Source organism: Pteropus medius, unplaced genomic scaffold (genome assembly GCF_902729225.1).
Source record: "Pteropus medius unplaced genomic scaffold, Ma_sr-lr_union100, whole genome shotgun sequence".
NCBI classification, from domain to species: domain Eukaryota; kingdom Metazoa; phylum Chordata; class Mammalia; order Chiroptera; family Pteropodidae; genus Pteropus; species Pteropus medius.
Window position 1 is genome coordinate 5,097,643 of NW_024345600.1, and position 21,073 is coordinate 5,118,715.

Sequence of the window (21,073 nt, forward strand, 5' to 3'; positions counted from 1 at the left end):
GGAGGGCGCCGAGGGGAGGGGGTGGGCCGGGGGAGGGGTCCGGCTGCCCCGGAAGCACCTCCCCGCCAGCCCCCTCCTCCAGCCCGGCCCGCAGCCCCCAGCCTGCAGCCCCCACCCTCTCGGCCCGGCAGGAAGTGACAGGCCCGGAGCGAGCCCCGGAGGCCTGGCAAAGCCGCGGCCGGGCCCGCACCCGGAGCGGCGGGAGGGGCGGGGAGCCGCGGCCGCGCCGGGCACCTCCCACCCCGCCCTCGGCGCCCCCGCCCCTCCAGGAAGGGGAGGAGGCGAGGGGAACCCGCCGCGGAGGCCGAGAGAGCCCCCCGCCCAGCCCGGCGACCGGGGGACCCCGGCACATGAGGTGGACGCCCCCCGGGAGCACTTGGGTGCTGAGCCAGGCGCGAAGGTAACCCGGCGACCGCGGGCTGGGGAGGGGCAGGACCTCTGGGGGCTTGGCTGCGCGGGGAGGTTTCTCCAGCCACCTCGGTCTGTGCAACGCCCCAGGTACCTCCCCCAGTTTCTTTCCCTGCCTACCTCTAGCGCTTAGCTCTGCGGTCCTTCGGCTCTGCCTGTCCAAGACTTCTTGCTATTCATGTCGCTGTGCTTAATGCTGTCTGTCCGTCACCCTAGTTGCTTCTGACTGCTCATTTTCTCATTCATTTTTTTCTTCTCAGACTTTGGCTCTCCCATCTAAGCATGCAGTCTAGTTATCTCCTTGCTTTATATGGTCCGCTGGGTTCCTCAGCCTCCAATTCCTTGACTTCTGTCTGTCTCTTTTGCCTGTCTCCCCACTATCAGTAAGCACATTTCCCTGCTAACTTGGGTCAGTTCACTTCTGGTACTACTCTTTCTGCCCCTTACCCCGGTGTATTTGATTTCTCTTTGGAACCTCATTTTCATTAAGGTTCTATATACAACAAGGACCCGTGGGCGTCTACTATTCCTATACTCCAGATTACTTCCATTTCTTTGGCACAGACTTCCCCGAACCACCCCCTTCTCCCGCCTTCTTCCCATGCCCCATCCTTTCTACAAGACACAGTTTTATGCCTAGGGAAATTGATTTCTTCCAACTCTTGGCTCTGTAGGCCCAGTAATAGTTCCACTTCATATCCTTTCCTACCTGCCTTCCAGGGGGTCTGTGCTCCTACTCACCCAAATCCATACACACCCAAATACTACCTTTCAAGACGACAATGGTTTAGCTATTGTGGAGATTTCTATGGATCCGCTTCTCACTCTTTCTTCCCGTTTAATTCTGAAAACTTGAATTCACTGTGCCTCCCAAACTTTTTGTTGTCTTCATTTTCTGTACTTAATTTTACAGTTCCAACTTTGATCATGAACAAATAGATTTATGTTCCTGGGATCCAGAAATCTTGGTTTTGATGACAGTTTCCCTGGATTTTATTAAAGACTTTAACCTTGTCCCTTTCTATCTCTGTATCCATTTCACAATCTGAAAAAAATATTAAGAAGGCTTCCATTTTGGGGGAGATGAGGGGTTCATTTAATTAGCATTTCTACCTATTAATGTAGGAATTAATGCCCCCTCTAGCTAGTAAAGGGGTCTCATGTCTCTGAGTCCAGTGAACTAAGTCCAGTGATCTATACAACTATGAGTGCTGCCTCTAATCCTTACCCACTTTTTTTCTTCACATGCTGATAATGAGGATTCATGGGTCTGTATCTGTTTAGTGCTTTGATATTTTGGCAAAAGATGTGGGGAGAAGGTAGACTAGAGTTGAAACTGATATGATTTCTCCAATGTACTTGGGTTACATCCATGTTTGCACTGACATTTGCTGTTCCTAAATGAAACTGAAGAGATGGGTAGTTCTTGGGGGATAATGATGCAATCAGATGATACTGGGAATGTAATAACAAGAAATGTCCCCAACTCTATTTCTAATGCTAGCCGGTTTGATTTTACTCACTTTGCTTGTTTTGGATGCAGTCATTAAGATAAATCCACTGTAATAAAACTGTTGACAGCCTTTAACAGAAATTCTGGTTTGATATTTGCATTCCTAAACCACGTAGTGGTTTGCAGACCTATTTCTGTGCCTCAAAAGCACAGAATATAGTGTTTAGGTTTAACAAAAGAAAGAAAGAAAAAAAAGAATGAACAAAAAAAAAAAACTATTGTCATTTAGTGCTGCTTTAAAGGTACATGTCTTCTTGCTTCTCTTCTCCTATTTCTTTGCTTGGTTCTTACCAGTGTTTTCAAATGTCATTTTGCAAATTTTAGTCTAGACCCAGAGGGTCAATTGTGACCACTTTAGTGGACTAAAAAATTGAATCTGTTTTTCTCAAATATTTTCATTGCTGTATATTTAATATGTTTAATACCTGGGAGTCATTTGTTAAAGTGATATATTACATTCAGTTGTGAAGCCTTCTTTGCAGATGAGGAAACTGAAGTATAAGAAGAGAAAGTGACATGCCCAAGGTGGTGTTGTTAGCCTGAGCTTGAACCAGATAGCTCTTTGGGCTATATGTGGGCTGTAGACTAGCTCTTCTATCTCCTAGTTTTATGACTGCTCATGATGTGTTTAACCTGTGTGTATCTTAGGGCCGTCCTCCATAAACTGAGGACAGTGCATACTCAAACTGAGTGACACTGCCTTAATCATAGATTTTTTTCTGATTTGAAGAAGCATGTGCTAGTGTAGACTTGATACTTAGTAGGACAGCTCCTTTAATCTCAGAAAACCTCACTTCCGTAATTGTTAAGTGGGGATAATAATATTTACCTTAAAGCACTGTGAGAGATAATGAAGGTGAAGAGCCTAACTCAGTGAGAGGAGGCACCTAGTGGCTTCTCAGTAAATGGTGACTGATGTTAAGATGATACTGATAAGGGTGTTGCAGATGCAGATAAAAATGAGATAACAATAAGTTTTAAACAGGAAGATTTTAAACTGTTCAAAAGCGTTATGGGAATGTAAACTGGCCTTAGTATTGTGAGATGCTATCTTACATCCTGGCCATTTTATATTTAATAACAGCTATGAGGGAATGTGTAAAGGTTGTTTCTTTTGAGACACTGCATAGCTTCAAAAGATGGTGTGGGGAAGAGTGTACTGCAGATTTGGTAGTTATAAAACCTGAGAAATCGTGGATTATGGATGAAGAGGAAGATTCTTAGATTACATGAATAATAATATGAAATAATAGTTTGAGATCAGGTGTAAATTTTAATCATTTGCTACTTCCATCTAGGTCTTGAGTTAGAGCACCAGCCTTGGGAACCCTGGACCACTATCATGGAGACTGAGAGCGAGCAGAACTCTAACTCCACCAATGGGAGTTCCAGCTCTGGGGGCAGCTCTCGGCCCCAGATAGCTCAGATGTCACTGTATGAACGGCAAGCAGTGCAGGTGAGGTTCAGCTCTGAGGGGCTGTGATCTGTGAGTATTGGCTTGGGGAAGGCATGGATGCCAGAAGATAATCTCCTTTAGTTCCTTTCCAGAAAACTGGGGGAGTTGGATTAGGTGATGACTAAGGTCCCTTCTAGCTCTGAGGATCTTAGGAGTTTACAACAGTTTGAGCAAGCAAAAAGAGACTGAGATTCAGTCTTTAAGGTTTTTTTGTACTGTTCAGTTCATGTAGCTAGATTCTAACTAACCATTTCTCTTCATGGATTCTCGGGTTTTTAATCTTTGGTCTTTTAAAAATTACCTTGAGTAAGAGAAGTATAAAACTCTTTAGAGTTTTATTTTTAGACAAATGGTAAATTTCATGATTTTAAAAATTTGCTTGGGAATGGAGTCCTTTACTTAAAGTATTTTGGTTGCTAGAATAACTATGCATATCATAAATAGTTTTAATTATTAAAGAATAAGAATATAGTAATATCCTAAAGTTAACACTTAAAACTAAATTACCAATATTGTTTAAGAAGCATCTATTAGCATTATATCGTAGATGTTTGAAAATGGCAGTTATTTGAAAATTTTACATGTTAGAATCTTTCATAAGCCACTTATTCAAGTTTTTCATCATTTTCAACCCCTTAGGGCTTTATCACCTCTGTCGTATCTCTAGAATATGGCCTTTTATTTTCTTCTCTTCACATTTATCAACATTCCATTTATTTTTGACCCATCTATCCTCAGTTCTTTTCTTTGCCGTGTCATGTATTTTTAGATTTCATTTTGGGAAATAAGTGTTCATGTGCGTTACACTGCTTTACTTTTCTTTATATATAGAGCATAGCAGAATTAACTGCTTCTCCACTTTTAGAGAACTATATGAACTTACTGGTTCTCATATAAACAAAGTGGACAAATCAGAAGTTGATGGTTTAGCCAAACTCCCATCTTCCTTTGTCTCCTTGCCCTGTGTCCTGTCACAAGATCACAGTGATTTGCATAGAATAGGAGTTAGGAGTGATTCATTCTAAGTGAGTTGATCTTTTCTTTCTTCTCCTAGGCTCTGCAGGCACTGCAGCGTCAGCCCAACGCGGCTCAGTATTTCCACCAGTTCATGCTCCAGCAGCAGCTCAGCAATGCCCAGCTGCATAGCCTGGCTGCCGTCCAGCAGGTGAGAGGTCAGCAGCCAGCTGGCCTAAGAGGGAGGGGATAGGCGCTACAGGTGGGTAGGGGCATACTGCATCCTCCACTAAGTCTGGCTAGAAACATTCTCCTCTGCCTCCTGTCCTCCTGTAGGAAGATTAATGGATCTTAGCTTCTGGGGTTGCAGTAAGAACTGTGGGAGAACTTCCTTTGGGAGGTAGACTGGCTATGTCTAGACCCACACTGTGGAATTCGGTAGCCACTGGCCACGTGGTGCCATTGAGTATTTGAAATGCGGCCTGTCCCAATTGAGATGTGCAGTAAGATTTGGATTTCAAAGACTTGGCAAGAAAAAAAAGTAAAATATCTCAGTAGTTTGTTAATGTTGGTTACACATTGAAACGAGGCTTAAAATACATTATTGGAATGTTCCCCTGTTTCTTTTCCCTTTTAAAAAATGTGCGTATTAGAAAATTATATATGTGGCTCATATTATATTTGTATTGGACAGCTCTGGGTTAGTTTTATCAGTTACTCATGATGTGACCTGACCAAAGGTTCTTGCATCTAAAAGAAAGTGAGAAGAGGAGGACAGGTTGCCTGCCTGCCCAAGGGGGTTCTGTGGGAGTCACTGCATAGTTAGCATATGTGGTAAGGTGAGATTGTTGGCATAGTGGATATACTTTTCTTTGCTTCATAAGAGTCTGTTGGTTCTTACCTGAAATCTTCATTACTTTTCGTGCCTCTGATTTATTGCTGGCAGATTCAGAGCCTTTTTCTTCGTTGTCTCCGCTCTTTCTTATTTCCTTTTCTCTCTCTCAGGCCACAATTGCTGCCAGTCGGCAGGCCAGCTCCCCAAACACCAGCACTGCACAGCAGCAGACCGCCACCACCCAGGCCTCAGTGAGTACTGCTTCTCCCCACTGAGAGGCTTCTCTCTCGGCATCTTTGTTTCTGGGCTAAACTTTGCGTGGCCGATCTCAGAGTGTTTACTGAGCCATCAATGGTATTTATTGCTCTTATGTAGTGAATGTTAGTAAAAGAAAAGTAACCAACTTGGATCTATGTAGGAGTCTTAACAAGGAAGTCTAAGAAAGGAGGAAGAAAATCCTGGGGAAGAAGAGGTGATAATAAAGGAAAGGGACTAATCTCTAGACCCTTCAATGAGAAGTAAAATCTGTTCTATTTGCCTTCTCAACTGTTACACTAGTGGTTAGGGACTGGTTTCTCTACTTTGGTAATACTCCACAGTAGCCAGGATGACAGTTACAGAAAGGAAAGTATTAATCATTTCCACCCCTGACTCTGTGAAAGTGAGATATTCTGTTCTTGACCATGTCACTCTGAATTTGTCAGTCACTTTCATTTCCTTTCACCTATCTTAAATCCTTAGTCTTCATTCCTTTCTATGCCACGCAGATCAATCTGGCCACCACGTCGGCCGCCCAGCTCATCAGCCGATCCCAGAGTGTGAGCTCTCCCAGTGCTACCACTTTGACCCAATCTGTGCTACTGGGGAACACCACCTCCCCACCCCTCAACCAGTCCCAGGCCCAGATGTATCTACGGGTAAGCCACAGACACAACTGCCATTGTCCCACGGGCGTAACTGTTCTGTCCCTGGCTAGGACTTGAGTGAGAGCTATTTTATTTAACCATAGTTACCCAGCTGTTTTAAGACAAGCCCATCTCCTTCCTATACCTTACTTACCTCTAGAAGTAACACTCAGTATTCACAGGTAGCCTGCAGATTACATTGAGATCGTAAATTAAAAGTGTTCACCTTAACATTTGACTAAATTAACATCAGATAGTCTAATCTTTAAACCTAATTCTAAGTGTTAGCTCTTAGCCTATCTACTTACTTAACATAAATACTTGTTCTAAGATTCTCATTGTCTCAACTTCTTTGATGTGTGACTCTTTGTTATCCATCTCTAGTTTATACACATTCTAGGTTTTCTTCTGGATGATTCATCACATATGGAAAACAAAGGGTCTCCTGGGTTGGTGTGGAAAGGGGCAGGGCTTACTATTTCATATCTTCTGTTTATTTTGTCTTGTGGTCCTTCCCTTCCGTTTCTTCTGTCTTCTTTTCCTCTGGCTCTCTTTCCTCTGCTCTTCTTCCTCCTCTCCTTGCCAGCCACAGCTGGGAAACCTATTGCAGGTAAACCGGACCCTGGGCCGGAATGTGCCTCTAGCCTCCCAACTCATCCTGATGCCTAACGGGGCAGTGGCTGCAGTCCAGCAGGAGGTGCCATCTGCTCAGTCTCCAGGAGTTCATACAGATGCAGATCAGGTCAGTGGCAACCATTGACCTGTGGATGGGCACTGGGGAGGATGAAGGGAACGACCACAGACTAAGGCCCACCCTTATATCCCGTTGCCACTTTTCAGAATTCTTATTTTCTTTTTCTTTTCTTTTTTTTTTTTGATCCTTAATTTCTATAGGACTTGAATTCCACACAACTTTTGAGTTATTTGAGTTAGTAAGGGAAATAAATTTGACTGAAAACAGCCCTGTGGATCTGGAAAGCCTTATTCTTAACACAGGGCAGATTTCCTTACTATTCTTTTGCCCTCCATGGCTCAGTTTATTCAGGAAGTCTTAATTCTCTCTCCTTGCAGTACTTTCTCTGGAAGATGAGGGATGGTTGAGGGAATTGTCCTGTTATATGGATGTGAAGCTGACCTGGCTAAGTTGCTGAAAGGATGTTTGATTCCTTCTCTTTATGAGTTCCTGTAGCTCTCAACTTTTTAGCAGTCCGTTTCTGCTCGCTGTGTTCCAAGGGAAATCTTCTTCACCATTGCTCCCCATGCCTTATCCCCAATATATACATAAAGCGTTAGAGTTATATATATATTTTAAGCCTGAATTTTTGATCTTATGACTGGGATGTAAACTGGGATCTCATAATACTTACTTTATTCTTTTAGTTTATCAGTTAGCAAGAAAATATTGAGCTTTCTTTCTATTGATGTGCTCAGATATATACTCGAAACTTTGGGAGATTGAAAAGAAATATGAGTCAGGTCTTTTTAAAAAAAGAGCTTAGAGAACAAAGAAGTGCGAAAGTAAATGGCACTAATTTGACACGAGAAGAGTTGGCTGCAGTAATCTTCAGTGACTTTTGGGATACTTGAACAAATTCTTGGAGGATGGGGTATGATTTGATTTGGAGTAAGAAGAAAACTGGAGAGAGAAAAGTATGTGTAAAGGCATCATTTGTATATGTGTGACTCTGAGTTGGGGGTGAGTGCATAAAGTGGAGACAGCAGGCCTGATGGTAGAAAAGGTCATTGTTGGGAAAAATCTGAAAGCCAACTAACTTCATAGGCAGCAGGGGTCGTTGCTGGCTGTTGATCAGCAGATTAATAGGAAAAGGCAAGTACTTTAGAAAGAGTCAACTAGGAACATGTAACCAGAGAGAAAAGAGAAATTAAGGAACCTACTAAAGAAACTCTTGGGGTCAGCTAGTAACAAGGTAAGACCTTTGTTTTAGACTATGCTAACATTAGGATCAGAGGATGACGCTGAGACTGTTTCCATATCCATTTCTTTCATTTATCCATCTATTTGTTGAATGTCAACATGTGGAGGGACAGAGTAGTGGTTGAAAGTGTGAATCTGATGTTTGGGTCAGATTCCAACTCTACAACTGACTGTGCGACCTAGGCAAATGATCTAACATCTTTTTGCCATGGTTTTTTTTTAATATATAAAACATTTATTATAAAATACATACCTCAGGGTATGTTGTGAGGACTAAATGAGTTTATATGTATAAGTGCTTGAACAGTGCCTGGAGATGATGAGTGTTTATGAGTATTAGCTAGCATTATTCTATATCAGATTATATGTATTCCTTAGCCTTGAATGCCCAAGGAAGTCACAGTGACTAGACTGATAGAGATCACAAATCATTGAAGTACCAGATATTATATAAATAATCACCTGAGTGGTTTAATAATTGTTTCATTAGGAAATACAGCATGCTCTGAAATCAGAAAAGGACTTAATTTAGCCTTGGGATGGGGGTAGAAGTCAAGGAGGGCTCTCTGAGGAAGTGACAGTTAAATTCGGGCCTGTAGAATCTAGTCAGGTGAAGACATAGAAGGAGAGTGCTGAAGGCAGGGGAAGCTTATGTCCAAAATCTCTGAGGAGGGAGGGAGCTTTATATATTTGAGGAACTGAAAGAAGACCTGTGTTCCTGGAGTTTGGCAAAGAGGGATGGAGATGGTGCTCGAGAGGTATGTGAAACCTCATCTTGTGGGACCTTGGGCACCATTTTTAGGATTTTGGGCTTTATGTGAAGGGCAGTGGGAAGATATGGAAGGGTTTTAAGCATGGCATGGAGTGATTTGAGGTTTTTGTTGTTGTTTGTTAATTTTAAAGATTGTCGGCTCCTCTATGGAGAATAAATGGAAATTAATAAATGGAGTATGAATGTAGGGGGAACAACACCATCATAACAGTTTATGGGAAAGATGGTGTTTGGATTAGGTGGTAGCAATGGAGATGGACAGAAATGAATATTGAGAAAAACATAGGTCAGTGAAAAAGGAGAACAGATTCAGTGGATGGGGAGTTGAGGAAGAAGCCAGAGATAAGACCTGACACAATAGCGAGGTGGCTGGTAGTGATAATTATGAGATAAAGAATGTTGGAGAAGTGGATTTAGGGTGAAGTTCACTTTTGGATATGCAGTCCTTTCTAGCCATCCAGGAGGAGATACGGGATCAGTGGTGTTATTTATGTGGTGGAAGCTCAGAGGAGAGCTGTGTTGAGATAAACATTCAAGAGCAGTAGGCATATTGATAATTGAAGTCTGGGAAGTGTTTGAAATTTCATAGGGAGATGGTATGGATTGAGAAGAGAAAAGCCTTTAAGATGAAGCCCTGAGGGTTAGGGAGCCCTTAGAAAATAGGGCAGTTCAAGGTCAAGTGGAGGGTAATGGACTGTCAAAGTTGAACAGGCAAGAGTGACAGACAAGAAAATCTGGATTGCGTGGTGTCATGAAAACCAGAGAACAGAATGGAACAAGAAGTGGCAAGGGTCCTCCGTCAAATGTAGTAAAGAGGGCGAGAAAGATGGAGTTATGGGTATGGATGGAGAACCATTTCAGTGGAGTCATCGGGGTGAGGAATAACTGAGGATAATGGGAATAGATGCAAAGAATGTAAACAATTATTAAGAGTTTAGCAGTGACAGGAAAGGAATATGAAACTGGGAGAGGGGCAGCGAGGTTCAGGGATGGTGAAAAGAGGGAGCCAGTACAGGAGAGGCTGAAAAGACAGGAGAGAATTGGTAACATAAGCTTCTTGAGAATGAGGAGGGGTAGAAGGGAGAGGAGGGAGAAGTAAGTGATGGGTGCTTATGTAGATGAATGTATAGATTTGGTGGGGGAACCGATGAAGTATCATGCTCATGTAATGGTTTTATTGTCTCTGCAGGGGTGAATGAGAGAGGAAAGAAGAGAGAGGAAAGAGGAAGTGGTTCTGAGATATAGGGAGAGTAGAATACTTGTAAGTAGCCATTACAGAAAGAAAGCTGAGTAGGAAAAAACTATATAATTGCCAGATAATAGTAAGTGCCCTAGCACCTAATCCTAATGATTCTTGTAAATCTTTCTCAAAAGCTCTCAACTCTTCTTCTTTACTGATGTTGCCCGATTCAGTTTCTTTTTATTTTTCACCTGAATTACTGTGCTGGTTTTCTCACCGGTCTCTTGACTTCAGCTTTATCTGTTTCTCATCTTCTTCCACATTACTATTAGAATAAGTTTTCTTAATGTTACTAACATTATTTTTAATTGTACCTCTTGTATACAGAATTTGATAAATCGTATCCTTGGCTCATGACATCCTCTCATCAATGGTCCATTCGTGGCCCACTTTTATTTATTTACTCAGTAAGTTTTAATAATATAATCAATCCCAGTTCCACCTATGGTAAGGACATTCTGATTCCTAGGTTCATCCTTCCTTCCTTTTTATATAGTTTAATTGTACTTCATATAATAAAGTACTTTTTATTATGGAAAATTTCAAACATATAAAACATGGAAAAAATATGAATCCCTATGTACTTACCATCTAGCTTCAACATTTATCAACAAGTGGTCAATCTATCCAGGCCCCTTCCTTCCATTTGTGGATTATTTAGAAGCAAATCCCAGATACCATACCATTATTTATATATATTATTACATAATATATATAAATGTACATTTTATTTGTATTTACATTTGTAAGATACTTGCGCTATATGTAATGTTTGGGAATGCTTTTTTAATAGCTTATTGTCAAGATCCATGCATATTATTGCATGTCACTATACTTTATTAATTTTGATTTCTGTGTAATATTCCATTGTGTGAATATACTGTAGCATATTCTCTTCTGATAATGGCCATTTGGGTTGTTCCAGGCTTTTATTACTATGAATAGTACTGCTGTGAACACTCTTATACATGCCTCCAGTTATACGTAGCAAGGGTTTTTCTTGTGGAATTCCTGGGTTAGAGGGTATGTAAATGTTCAGCTTAGGATTTGATACCAAGCTGTACTGATTGACATTTCTATCAGCAGTGTCTAAAAGAATGGTTTCAACTATAGATTTGATCATATTCTGATTAATATTCTTCAGTGCCTTCCTATAATCAATTAAGCACTCATTCATTATTCCTTCTCTCTGTTCGTATTTTGGAGTACTTACTATGTGTCAGGCACTGTGCTAGGTACTGGGAATATAACAGTGAAGAAGACAGATACACTTTCTGTTTCCAAACTAAAGTTCACATTCTCCTTATAACATACCAGGCCCTTCTTGATCTGACACCTTTCTGCCTCCCTAGCCTTAGCCTACCCTTCCTAGTTTCATTTCTTGCCACTCCCTCTAACTCACTCCAAACATAATGAAATATTGATAATTTCCAAAAATGCTATGCTTTTTCTTGGCTCGATAGTCTTGCAAATGTCATTACCTGTGTCTTCAAACTCTCACCTTCACTATTACCTACTGGGCTTCAGTTCAGACATTACCTGTTTTAAGAAGTCTTTCCTAATCTCTCTGGTCTGAGTTAATCTTCCTCCTCTGTGTTCCCATGGCACTTTGTGCATATCTCTGCATAGTATAATATGGTTATTGGTGATTTTCTTGTCTTTCTTTCTGAGTAGAAAGTACTCATCAAGAGCAGGGACTGTCTTTCATCCCTGCATTCCCAGTATACAGTGTAATACCTGAGGCAGAGTAGGTATTTGGTAAATGTTGAATGAATAAATGGAGAGAAAAGGGAAAATCTGAGACTTTTTGAGGGAATAAATAACCAAATTTAATGATAGATTTGTTAGCGAATGAAGGAGACTGAAAAGTAAAATTTAATTCAGGAGGTCTTCCCTAGGTGACTGGAGGCCTTTAGTGTATATAATTGTAAAGGTGGGGAGATGAGTTGAGGTAGGCTGTGGAATATGCAGCTGTCTTCACTGCTTCTGAATCGGCCATGGAAATCTTTGACCTTAGTGCCTCTTGTTGACCTTTTTCAGTCTACTTTTTTCTTCTTACCTTTCAGGTGCAGAACTTGGCTGTGAGAAACCAACAGGCTTCTGCCCAAGGACCTCAAATGCAAGGCTCTACTCAGAAGGCCATTCCTCCCGGAGCCTCCCCTGTCTCTGGCCTCTCCCAAGCCTCTAGCCAGGCCCTAGCTGTGGCTCAGGCTTCCTCTGCGGCCTCAGGCCAGTCCCTCAACCTTAGTCAAGCTGGTGGAGGCAGTGGGAATAGCATCCCAGGGTCTATGGGTCCAGGTGGAAGTGGCCAGGCACCTGGGGGCATGGGTCAGTTGCCTTCCTCAGGAATGGGTGGTGGTGGGAGCTGTCCCAGGAAGGGCACAGGAGTGGTGCAGCCCTTGCCTGCAGCCCAAACAGTGACTGTGAGTCAGGGAAGCCAGACTGAAGCAGAAAGTGCAGCAGCCAAGAAGGCAGAAGCAGATGGGACTGGTCAGCAGAACGTGGGCATGAACCTGACACGGACAGCTACACCTGCTCCTAGCCAGACCCTTATTAGCTCAGGTGAGTGGTCATTTTCATAATGTCATTATTCTCTTAGAAATTGTTTGAAATCTTTAGAGTACATTTCTTTGCCTTTTTTCCTGCTTCTTTTTGTCCTGGAGTAGTGGAGAGTCACATCAGCCTTGATCATATTAGGCCAGGAAGATGGGAGAACAGGTAATAGATCTTGTAAACTCAGTCTATAAGTTGCCTTGTCCTCTCTTTCTTAGGCCCTGAGTTCTTTAGTTTACTCACTCTACCCATTCATTTACCCAGTTCTTCTCAAATTGCATACAGTGTTCTAGGAGGTGCTAGAGATACACCTTTGAAAAACAGATTCCCTGTCCTCATGGAGCTTACAATCTAGCATAAGGGATGAATTCTCTCTTCATTTTGTGTCTAATGGTGGTTAGTTGGCCCAGTATAAAGCACAGACAGTATAAGTGCCTTAGAGTGCTAAGGACTAATGAATAGAACCATGGTTTGATATAGTCAGCTTGTCATCATCTATATCAATAAGGATAAAAATGAATAATATAATAACCCAAAATCGTTTATACTTGCTTTCAGGCTATTGTTAGATATAGTTAGATGTGTGTACCTTACTTGAAAATGTTTATTTTTGCCTTTCTTGTTTCTAGCACTTTAGTTGTTGCTAAATTTGGATAATTTACTCACAAAAAGTTAGTTACTTATCAGTTGTATTGCTAATAACTTAGTATTTATGTACAAAGCATTTCTGTTTCCAAAATGCTTTCATATACATAATGTTCTCTGGACAGTCCGGTGGAATAGGAGCGGGGAGATCATCAACTCCGGTTTTTGGTAGAGGAAACTAGGTAAAGTCAGAGCCTGCAGCTGCTGATTCCTAAGACTTCTCATAGGTGGGGACCTAAACTGATGAGTCTTAAAAATGGTGACATTTATGGGAAGATGTTGGAATTTTTACCTCTGTGGATATTTATTCTGTCAGTGACTATTAAGTGTATCCGATGTGCCGGGCTGGGTTCTAGGGATGTGAAAATGAATAAAACATGGACTCAGCCTTGAGGAACTCAGTCCAGTCATACAGAGGATGGGCCAGCTTACTTTCCTGAGTATAAAGTAACAGGATTTAAGTATAGCAAAGAAAGTAAAAGTTAGATAAATATAAGAAATTACAGGAGATCGTTAAGTGATTGAGTAAGCGCATTCTTTCTTTGAGATCTTTTAGAGATAGTTGGTAAGATCTGGTAATATTGGACTCAGAGGAGAGTATGAATGAGGTGATCTCAGGTCCTTCCAGGTTAGATTTTCATTCACTGTGTGATTCCAAAACTAGGTACACCTTGGAAAGATGATTTTACTTTTAATTTATAATGATGATGATTTTCTGCTCTTCTTTGTTCCATTCTGGGCTGCTTCCTATAGCCACCTACACACAGATCCAGCCCCATTCCCTGATTCAGCAACAGCAACAGATCCACCTGCAGCAGAAACAGGTGGTGATCCAGCAGCAGATTGCCATCCACCATCAGCAACAGTTCCAGCACCGTCAATCTCAGCTACTCCACACAGCCACACACCTCCAGTTGGCCCAGCAGCAGCAACAGCAGCAGCAGCAGCAGCAGCAACAGCAGCAGCAGCAGCAGCAGCAGCAACAGCAGCAGCAGCAGCAGCAGCAGCAGCAGCAGCAGCAGCAGCAGCAGCAGCAAGCCACAGCCTCTCTCTGCCCCCTCACCACCACAGGTCCCACCACTCCAGCAGGTCCCACCTTCCCAGTCCCAGCAAGCAGCCCAAACCCTGGTTGTTCAACCATGCTTCAGTCTTCACCTTTGTCCCTCCCACCCGACCCAACTCCCAAGCCACCCATTCCCATCCAATCCAAACCACCTGGAGCACCGATCAAACCTCCTCAGTTGGGGGCTGCTAAGATGTCAGCTACCCAGCAACCACCACCCCATATCCCTGTGCAAGTTGTGGGCACCCGACAGCCGGGTACAGCCCAGGCACAGGCTTTGGGGTTGGCACAGCTGGCAGCTGCTGTACCTACTCCCCGGGGGATGCCAGGTACAATGCAGCCTGGCCAGTCCCATTTGGCCTCCTCCTCGCCACCTTCATCCCAGGCTCCTGGTACACTGCAGGAGTGCCCTCCCACATTGGCCTCTGGGATGACCCTTGCTCCTGTGCAGGGGACAGCACATGTGGTAAAGGGTGGGGCTACCACCTCCTCACCTGTTGTAGCCCAGGTCCCTGCTGCCTTCTACATGCAGTCTGTGCACCTGCCGGTGAGTGATGTCTGATGTTTTGAGGGCACTGTCACTCTTGAGAGTGAACCTGGGGCAGAGTAGAAATAGAATTTAACTTAGTAGGGGAATGAAGAGTAGAGAGAGATTAATGGAAAGTTAAGGTATTGGTATTTATTTGTTCCTTTTGTGAGAGAGACGTAAATGTATATAAAATCTGAACTTCATACTTCTAAACGTGGTACTGAAGTCATTCTGGGTTTTGGATCTCTACTGAATTGGATCAAGATAACATAAACCATGTAAACAGTCTTTAGAAAAACAATAGTTCTTGGTTGAGCCATAATGATCCCAGGGTCTCAAGGTCTAGGATGAATTAATGTTACATTTTCTTTTGTCCTGATGTGGAAGTTACACTTCTTGGACATGACTGGGAATTTTAATGTACCCTGGAAAGTACAGATTGGGGAATCTGGAACTAAGAAAATTTTTCTCTGAAAGTAATACGGATATTTGTGCTTCCTTATCTTCATTCATAAATCTTGATTTCTTTCTCATTCTTCACTTTATAGGGCAAACCCCAGACATTGGGTGTCAAACGCAAGGCAGAGTCTGAGGAGGAGAGAGACGATGTCTCTACAATGGGTTCAATGCTTCCTGCCAAGGCATCTCCAGTAGCAGAGAGCCCAAAGGCCATGGAGGAGAAGAGCAGTCTTGGAGGTGAGAGACTTACCTCTGCAGTGCTGTTGGAGCGCACAGAGATTAATGTTCTGAGTGAGCGAGCTAAAAGATAAATCTGGGTTCAGTAGAATATGAGTCTGAACTTGGTGGACAAATGAGTAGATTCAGAAATGGAATCCAGGGTGAATGATGAATATGTGGAAAGATGAATATGTATTGTGGAAAATCAGGCTGGCTTGGCTAACAGACGGGTCAGTTATGCTATCCCATGTCTGTTCCTGAATTTGTGTTTATTTTCCAGAGAAAGGTGAACCAATGACCATTGTGAATGCTAATACCCCAAGCGGTGAACTCGTATCCCTGGCTCCTGCCCCATCGGCAGCACCTCCTACTCTAGCAATGGTGTCCAGACAGATGGGTGACTCAAAACCCCCACAGGCCATTGTGAAGCCCCAGATTCTCACCCACATCATTGAAGGCTTTGTTATCCAGGAAGGAGCAGAACCTTTCCCGGTGAGGGCAGGGCCATGAAGTCGGACTTTTAAAGGGGATCTTGATCTGACTGTTGTCTCCATTAAAATCAAAAGGCTCAGAACTATTTATTAGAGAATGGTTCAGTTTTGCTGTTTATTTTGTGAATTGTAAAGAAGGGAAAAGGAAAATGTTGAAAAAAGAAAAGGAAGAATATGACTTTTAAAGCTGTAATAGTTACACAAACTGGGTTTTTTATAATGAAGAAAATTGTGTTGGAGACATTAATGGACTTTTCTAGGTACTGACTTGCAGAACTAGAACACAGCTATCTTGACTTCTAGTGACTTCCCTCAACTTAGGAAGGAAAAGGACAAACTAGGGAGCCAGGTTAGGAAACTGTTCTCCAATGGCTTATCTGAAAAAAGCCAGTTAGAGACTTGACTGCCACATTGAGAATGAGCCTCTCCGAACCAGACTTGACCTTTAACTCAGGAGTTCCAGGCAAAGACATGATGGTGAGAAATGCTGGGGAAAGCTATAGAGAAGCAGAATGGAATTAGGCTGACTTAACTGTAAACCTTTTTCTGGGACAGGTGGGTTGTTCTCAGTTACTGAAAGAGTCTGAGAAGCCACTGCAGACTGGCCTCCCGACAGGTCTGAATGAGAATCAGTCAGGTGGCCCCTTGGGAGGGGACAGCCCATCTGTTGGTAAGTATTTATTTAGAGACCAGTCTGGGGAAGGAGGGTCATGGAGATGTGTTTGAGGATTCAGTGTAAAATAGTAATTATCTGTTTAAAGTAGGAATTATATGATGTCTGTCAAGACACAGAAACCATAACATGTATCAGAATATTTAGAATTACACAAAAGGAATTCCATAGGATTAGGGGGAATTTTTTCAAGCTAAAGTAACCTGTTAAATTATTTACTATAAGGATATATTTTTTGAAAGATTATCTAAAATTAGATATTTCTTAATCTCCAGGTCTCCTTGTTCTAGATTTTATAGTCTATATTATAAAAACTCTTATTATTTATACTTTATCCCCTGCTTTTGGAAACTGTGTGGGAGAGGAATATCTTTTTAGGCATTAGTAATCAGTTCCTCTCTCCTGTTCAGAAATGCAGTTTTGTCTGAAATCTGGGAGTATGAATTAGGATAAAATTAGTCATCAGAATGGAAATAGTCTAGCCTAAGGGTAGGAAAACTGTGATATCCTTGAGGGACATGCCTTTATGGTTTTAGAATTTGAAATTTATGTTTTAGGGATTTTCAGTTAGGTGGTGGAGGTCTCTAGGGACAAACCCTGAGAGTAATTAGAGTCGAGCTCTGATCCTAATGATGACTTGAGTGGCAGCAAAAACTGATGGCAGCTTTCAAGTGATACCTTGTTTTTCAGAGCTAGATAAGAAGGCGAATCTCCTGAAGTGCGAGTACTGTGGGAAGTACGCCCCTGCAGAGCAGTTTCGCGGCTCCAAGAGATTCTGCTCCATGACTTGTGCTAAGAGGTACTGTGGACACCTCCTTGCTTTCAGTCTGCTTCCTCCATCTAATATTCCATCCCTTCCCTAGGATCATCTCACAGCTGATATTTAATGTCTCCTTTGCTTTCATTGTCTTCCCCAAATCAGCTCTTAAAATGCCAATTTACCTTTAGCGCAGGGTAGCCAGGTAGTCTTCTGTAGCACTTTTGACATCCTTATGTGCCTGACCTGTAGGTATAATGTGAGCTGTAGCCACCAGTTCCGGCTGAAGAGGAAAAAAATGAAAGAGTTTCAAGAAGTCAACTATGCTCGTGCCCGCCGGCGCGGACCCCGGCGCAGCTCCTCTGACATCGCCCGAGCCAAGATTCAGGGCAAGCGCCACCGGGTGAGCGGCCGTCGCAGCGCCAGCGACCTTTAAAATGGGCCTAAAGAGTATGAGACCAGAACTGGTTTCACGTCGATTGCATTACTGAGAATTCCAAGAGATCCTGACCTGTTTGGTCCCCTCTCATCTGATTACTGGTTCATGTATCCATTAATTTTTATACTATATTTATTAGAGAAAAATCTAGGACAATGTCGGCAGAAGGGAAGACTCGAGAAAGTGATAGTGTATAATTGAAAGGCGCTTGAAAGTAGACAGGTGACTTTGGGCATTTGCAAATGAAGTACAAATTATTTCACTTGTGTAAGATCGGTTTTTCCTCTATGCCCAGTATTAACCCAAACTCAGGATTGTTGGGGAGAGGAAAGGAAACACTGTTATTCATGACCTTACTGTTTTTCGATTTTCTTTATAGGGTCAAGAGGACTCTAGCCGGGGTTCAGATAATTCCAGTTATGATGAAGCACTCTCTCCAACATCTCCTGGGCCTTTGTCAGTGAGAGCTGGCCATGGAGAACGAGACCTGGGGAACCCCAATACAGCCCCGCCTACCCCAGAGTTACATGGCATCAACCCTGTGTTCCTGTCCAGTAATCCCAGCCGTTGGAGTGTAGAGGAGGTGTATGAGTTTATTGCTTCTCTACAAGGTACTGTGGGCCCATCCAGTAGAATCTAGGCCACCTGCATGCTTAGTTTTCCCTAGGTCATCCCACCTGGGCCTAGGTAACAGGGAACATTACTGACTTCTAAGGGGCCCATGTGGTATGACGAAGGCTCTACTTTTGATATTTATTCAAGTTACTTGCCTCCAGCCTGGTTTCCTAGTTTCCTTCTGGGTTGACTGTCCTCTGCTGTGTCAGCAATTTCAGTGTTTGGTTTTCATATCAAACACTTTTATTACGATTCAGCTATTATTTATTGCTAATAATTTTTGGATACAAAGTATATTTTTTATGTGATTGTGAGACCCTCAATCAGCAACAGTTCCAGCATGGATAAAATACTTTTTCAAAGAAGGGGATTAGGAAATAAGGCGCCATTGTTGCCTGCTTCTCTTCAAAGTAGGATTGTTTATAAACTATTCTTGACAAAGGTATGGTTTTCTCCAGAAAAGAAAATCACTCTACCCTTTTTGCCGTTTGTCTGAATTCTGTGCCCTTAAACGTGTCACAAAAGTTTAATTCTTTTTGCCAGTGTCAGAGAAATCATCTTTGCTCGCCCCCTCACCCCCCAAGCTATTTGAATGAAGTTATTTCTGTAGTTGAACAACTTTGTTCTTTATCTTGGCACTTTTTTCTTTTTAATTAGCCAGTTGCTCTGATTTCCTTTTGCTTTTTAAGCTTGCCATCCCAGACCTTTGTATTACTGAATTTGGGACACATACTTTGGGATTAACCATTGCTAGGTCTGTTTTTTCATCTTTAATTTTCGACTTTTATCCTCTGGTGCTACCATGTCCTTTCTCATACATATTCCTACCATTTCCTTTTAGGCTGCCAAGAGATCGCAGAGGAGTTTCGTTCCCAGGAGATTGATGGACAGGCCCTTTTATTACTTAAAGAGGAACATCTTATGAGTGCCATGAACATCAAGCTGGGCCCTGCCCTCAAGATCTGCGCCAAGATAAATGTCCTCAAGGAGACCTAAGGTGGCTTTCTTGCACAAAGCAGCCTAAGGCAGGAGTTCCCCACTGTCCAGGTTACAGCCTGGTCCCACAGATTTTACAGGGAATAAAGGACTGTTCCAGTATGTAAAGCTTCTGTGGAGGGGATCACTGAGACAGGGAAGGAAAGTGTGAGAAACGGTTGCTGGTGCTACATGGCAGAGCTTTTGACATTTCCTCTGGGTTCTACTTTATTTTCAAAAATCTTTACAGTTCTCACCTACTCCAATCCAGTCTTTATAAAAGAAGTCTAGAGAATGAGGACTATTCAACCTTGCCCTGGAGTGTCTAGCCAAGGTCTCAGTTCTCCAAGAGGAATATACAGTGTGGTAAGGCAAGGAAATGGGTGGAATGTAGGTGTGCCTCCCCAATGGGAGAGGTAGGGTTCTAGCTTGTGTGACACAAGTAGCAAAAACTGGGACTTCCTCTGGATTGTCTGACTGTAGCTATGGCCGTTTTGTTGTCACTCACTCCCATACTAGTGAACATTTTCTCCTGCATCTGTGGCAGGCTCACCAGCCAGCATAGGGTCTTGGTTGGCATCATTCTGAGTTGCTGCAGGGACTAAAAGTGTTTGGCACGTGTGACTGTTGTTAATTTTTTCTGCATCCCCCTGCTCCCTTCCAATCTATCTGTTGTCTTTCTACCCTTTCTTTTCAATTCCAACTCTGCTCTGTCCTATAGCTTTATGAAACGAGTGCGTGGGGCTGAGGTCAGGAGTATAAATACCTGCCTTAGGTGCTATTCCTTATACAACAAAAATATTAAATATTTTTTTCCTCCTCAGTAAAAGGATAAAAATTGGTCTCAGTTGTCTGTTACTCCAATCCAGTGTCTTTCACACAAATGATTAGGCCAACATGTATTTTTTTTTTTAATCTTTCAAGTGTCTTTGTACAAAAAGTGTTTCCTTTTTTTTTTTTTTGCATTTTTAAAACACCAGAGTGTGGGGGAGGGATGCAAACAAATAACAAAAAAGATGCTTTTATAACATTATTTTCCCTGTTTAGAAAGAAAAAGAAATCACTCCAATAGTTTTTAAAGTCCAAGGATGAAATAATTTCATTTTCTTCTCTAAGGCTATAAAAGGCCCCTATCTATTGATTCCATCCCCTTGTGTCTAGTGGAGCCATGTTGCTCTTCAATGGCACAGGTTCACTATTAAAGATCAGGCCAGGTTTTGGGGCATGTGGCCTAAATAGAAAGGTGGAAGCATCAGAGGATTAAAAACCTCTCCACAGAAATGTGGGCAAGATGACACTTCCCTGAGCCAGAAGGAGGGGCAGGTGAAGCAGCATCCCATACCCAGAGCAGAGGATGGCAGAGCCCTAGATGTCCTACTTCTGCCTCCATTCCCTTTCCAGAAGATTGGAAATAAAAAGGTCAAAATGACATGCCTGTGAAGAAAGTGCAACATGTTTAGAAACACTGGTGGCGGGAAACATCTCAGGAATAAGAAAAGCTTTGCCAGCTTTTACTACGAGTAGGAGGGAACAGCCATCAAGGAGATCCCACTGCAAGGTAAATTTCCCTTTTCCGGAACTCCTGTTGCAAAGTGGAGGACGCTTTCAATTTCCCTTTGTAAAAGATTGGACTTCT

General features: G+C 42.5%; 1 protein-coding gene across 1 annotated transcript; it reads left to right on the plus strand.

Moving 5' to 3' along the window:
- Window positions 1–254: 254 nt before the first annotated feature.
- Window positions 255–20,280, plus strand: PHC1 (polyhomeotic homolog 1). Its single transcript, XM_039874270.1, is given in 17 exon segments — window positions 255–400; window positions 3,220–3,377; window positions 4,432–4,542; window positions 5,337–5,417; window positions 5,934–6,083; window positions 6,658–6,813; window positions 12,086–12,581; window positions 13,971–14,263; window positions 14,265–14,355; window positions 14,358–14,827; window positions 15,358–15,505; window positions 15,768–15,979; window positions 16,534–16,648; window positions 17,342–17,450; window positions 17,661–17,811; window positions 18,227–18,458; window positions 19,304–20,280. Coding segments are annotated over 16 exon segments (3,084 nt in total). The 5' UTR covers window positions 255–400; window positions 3,220–3,263; the 3' UTR covers window positions 19,459–20,280.
- The last annotated feature ends 793 nt before the right edge of the window (window positions 20,281–21,073 follow it).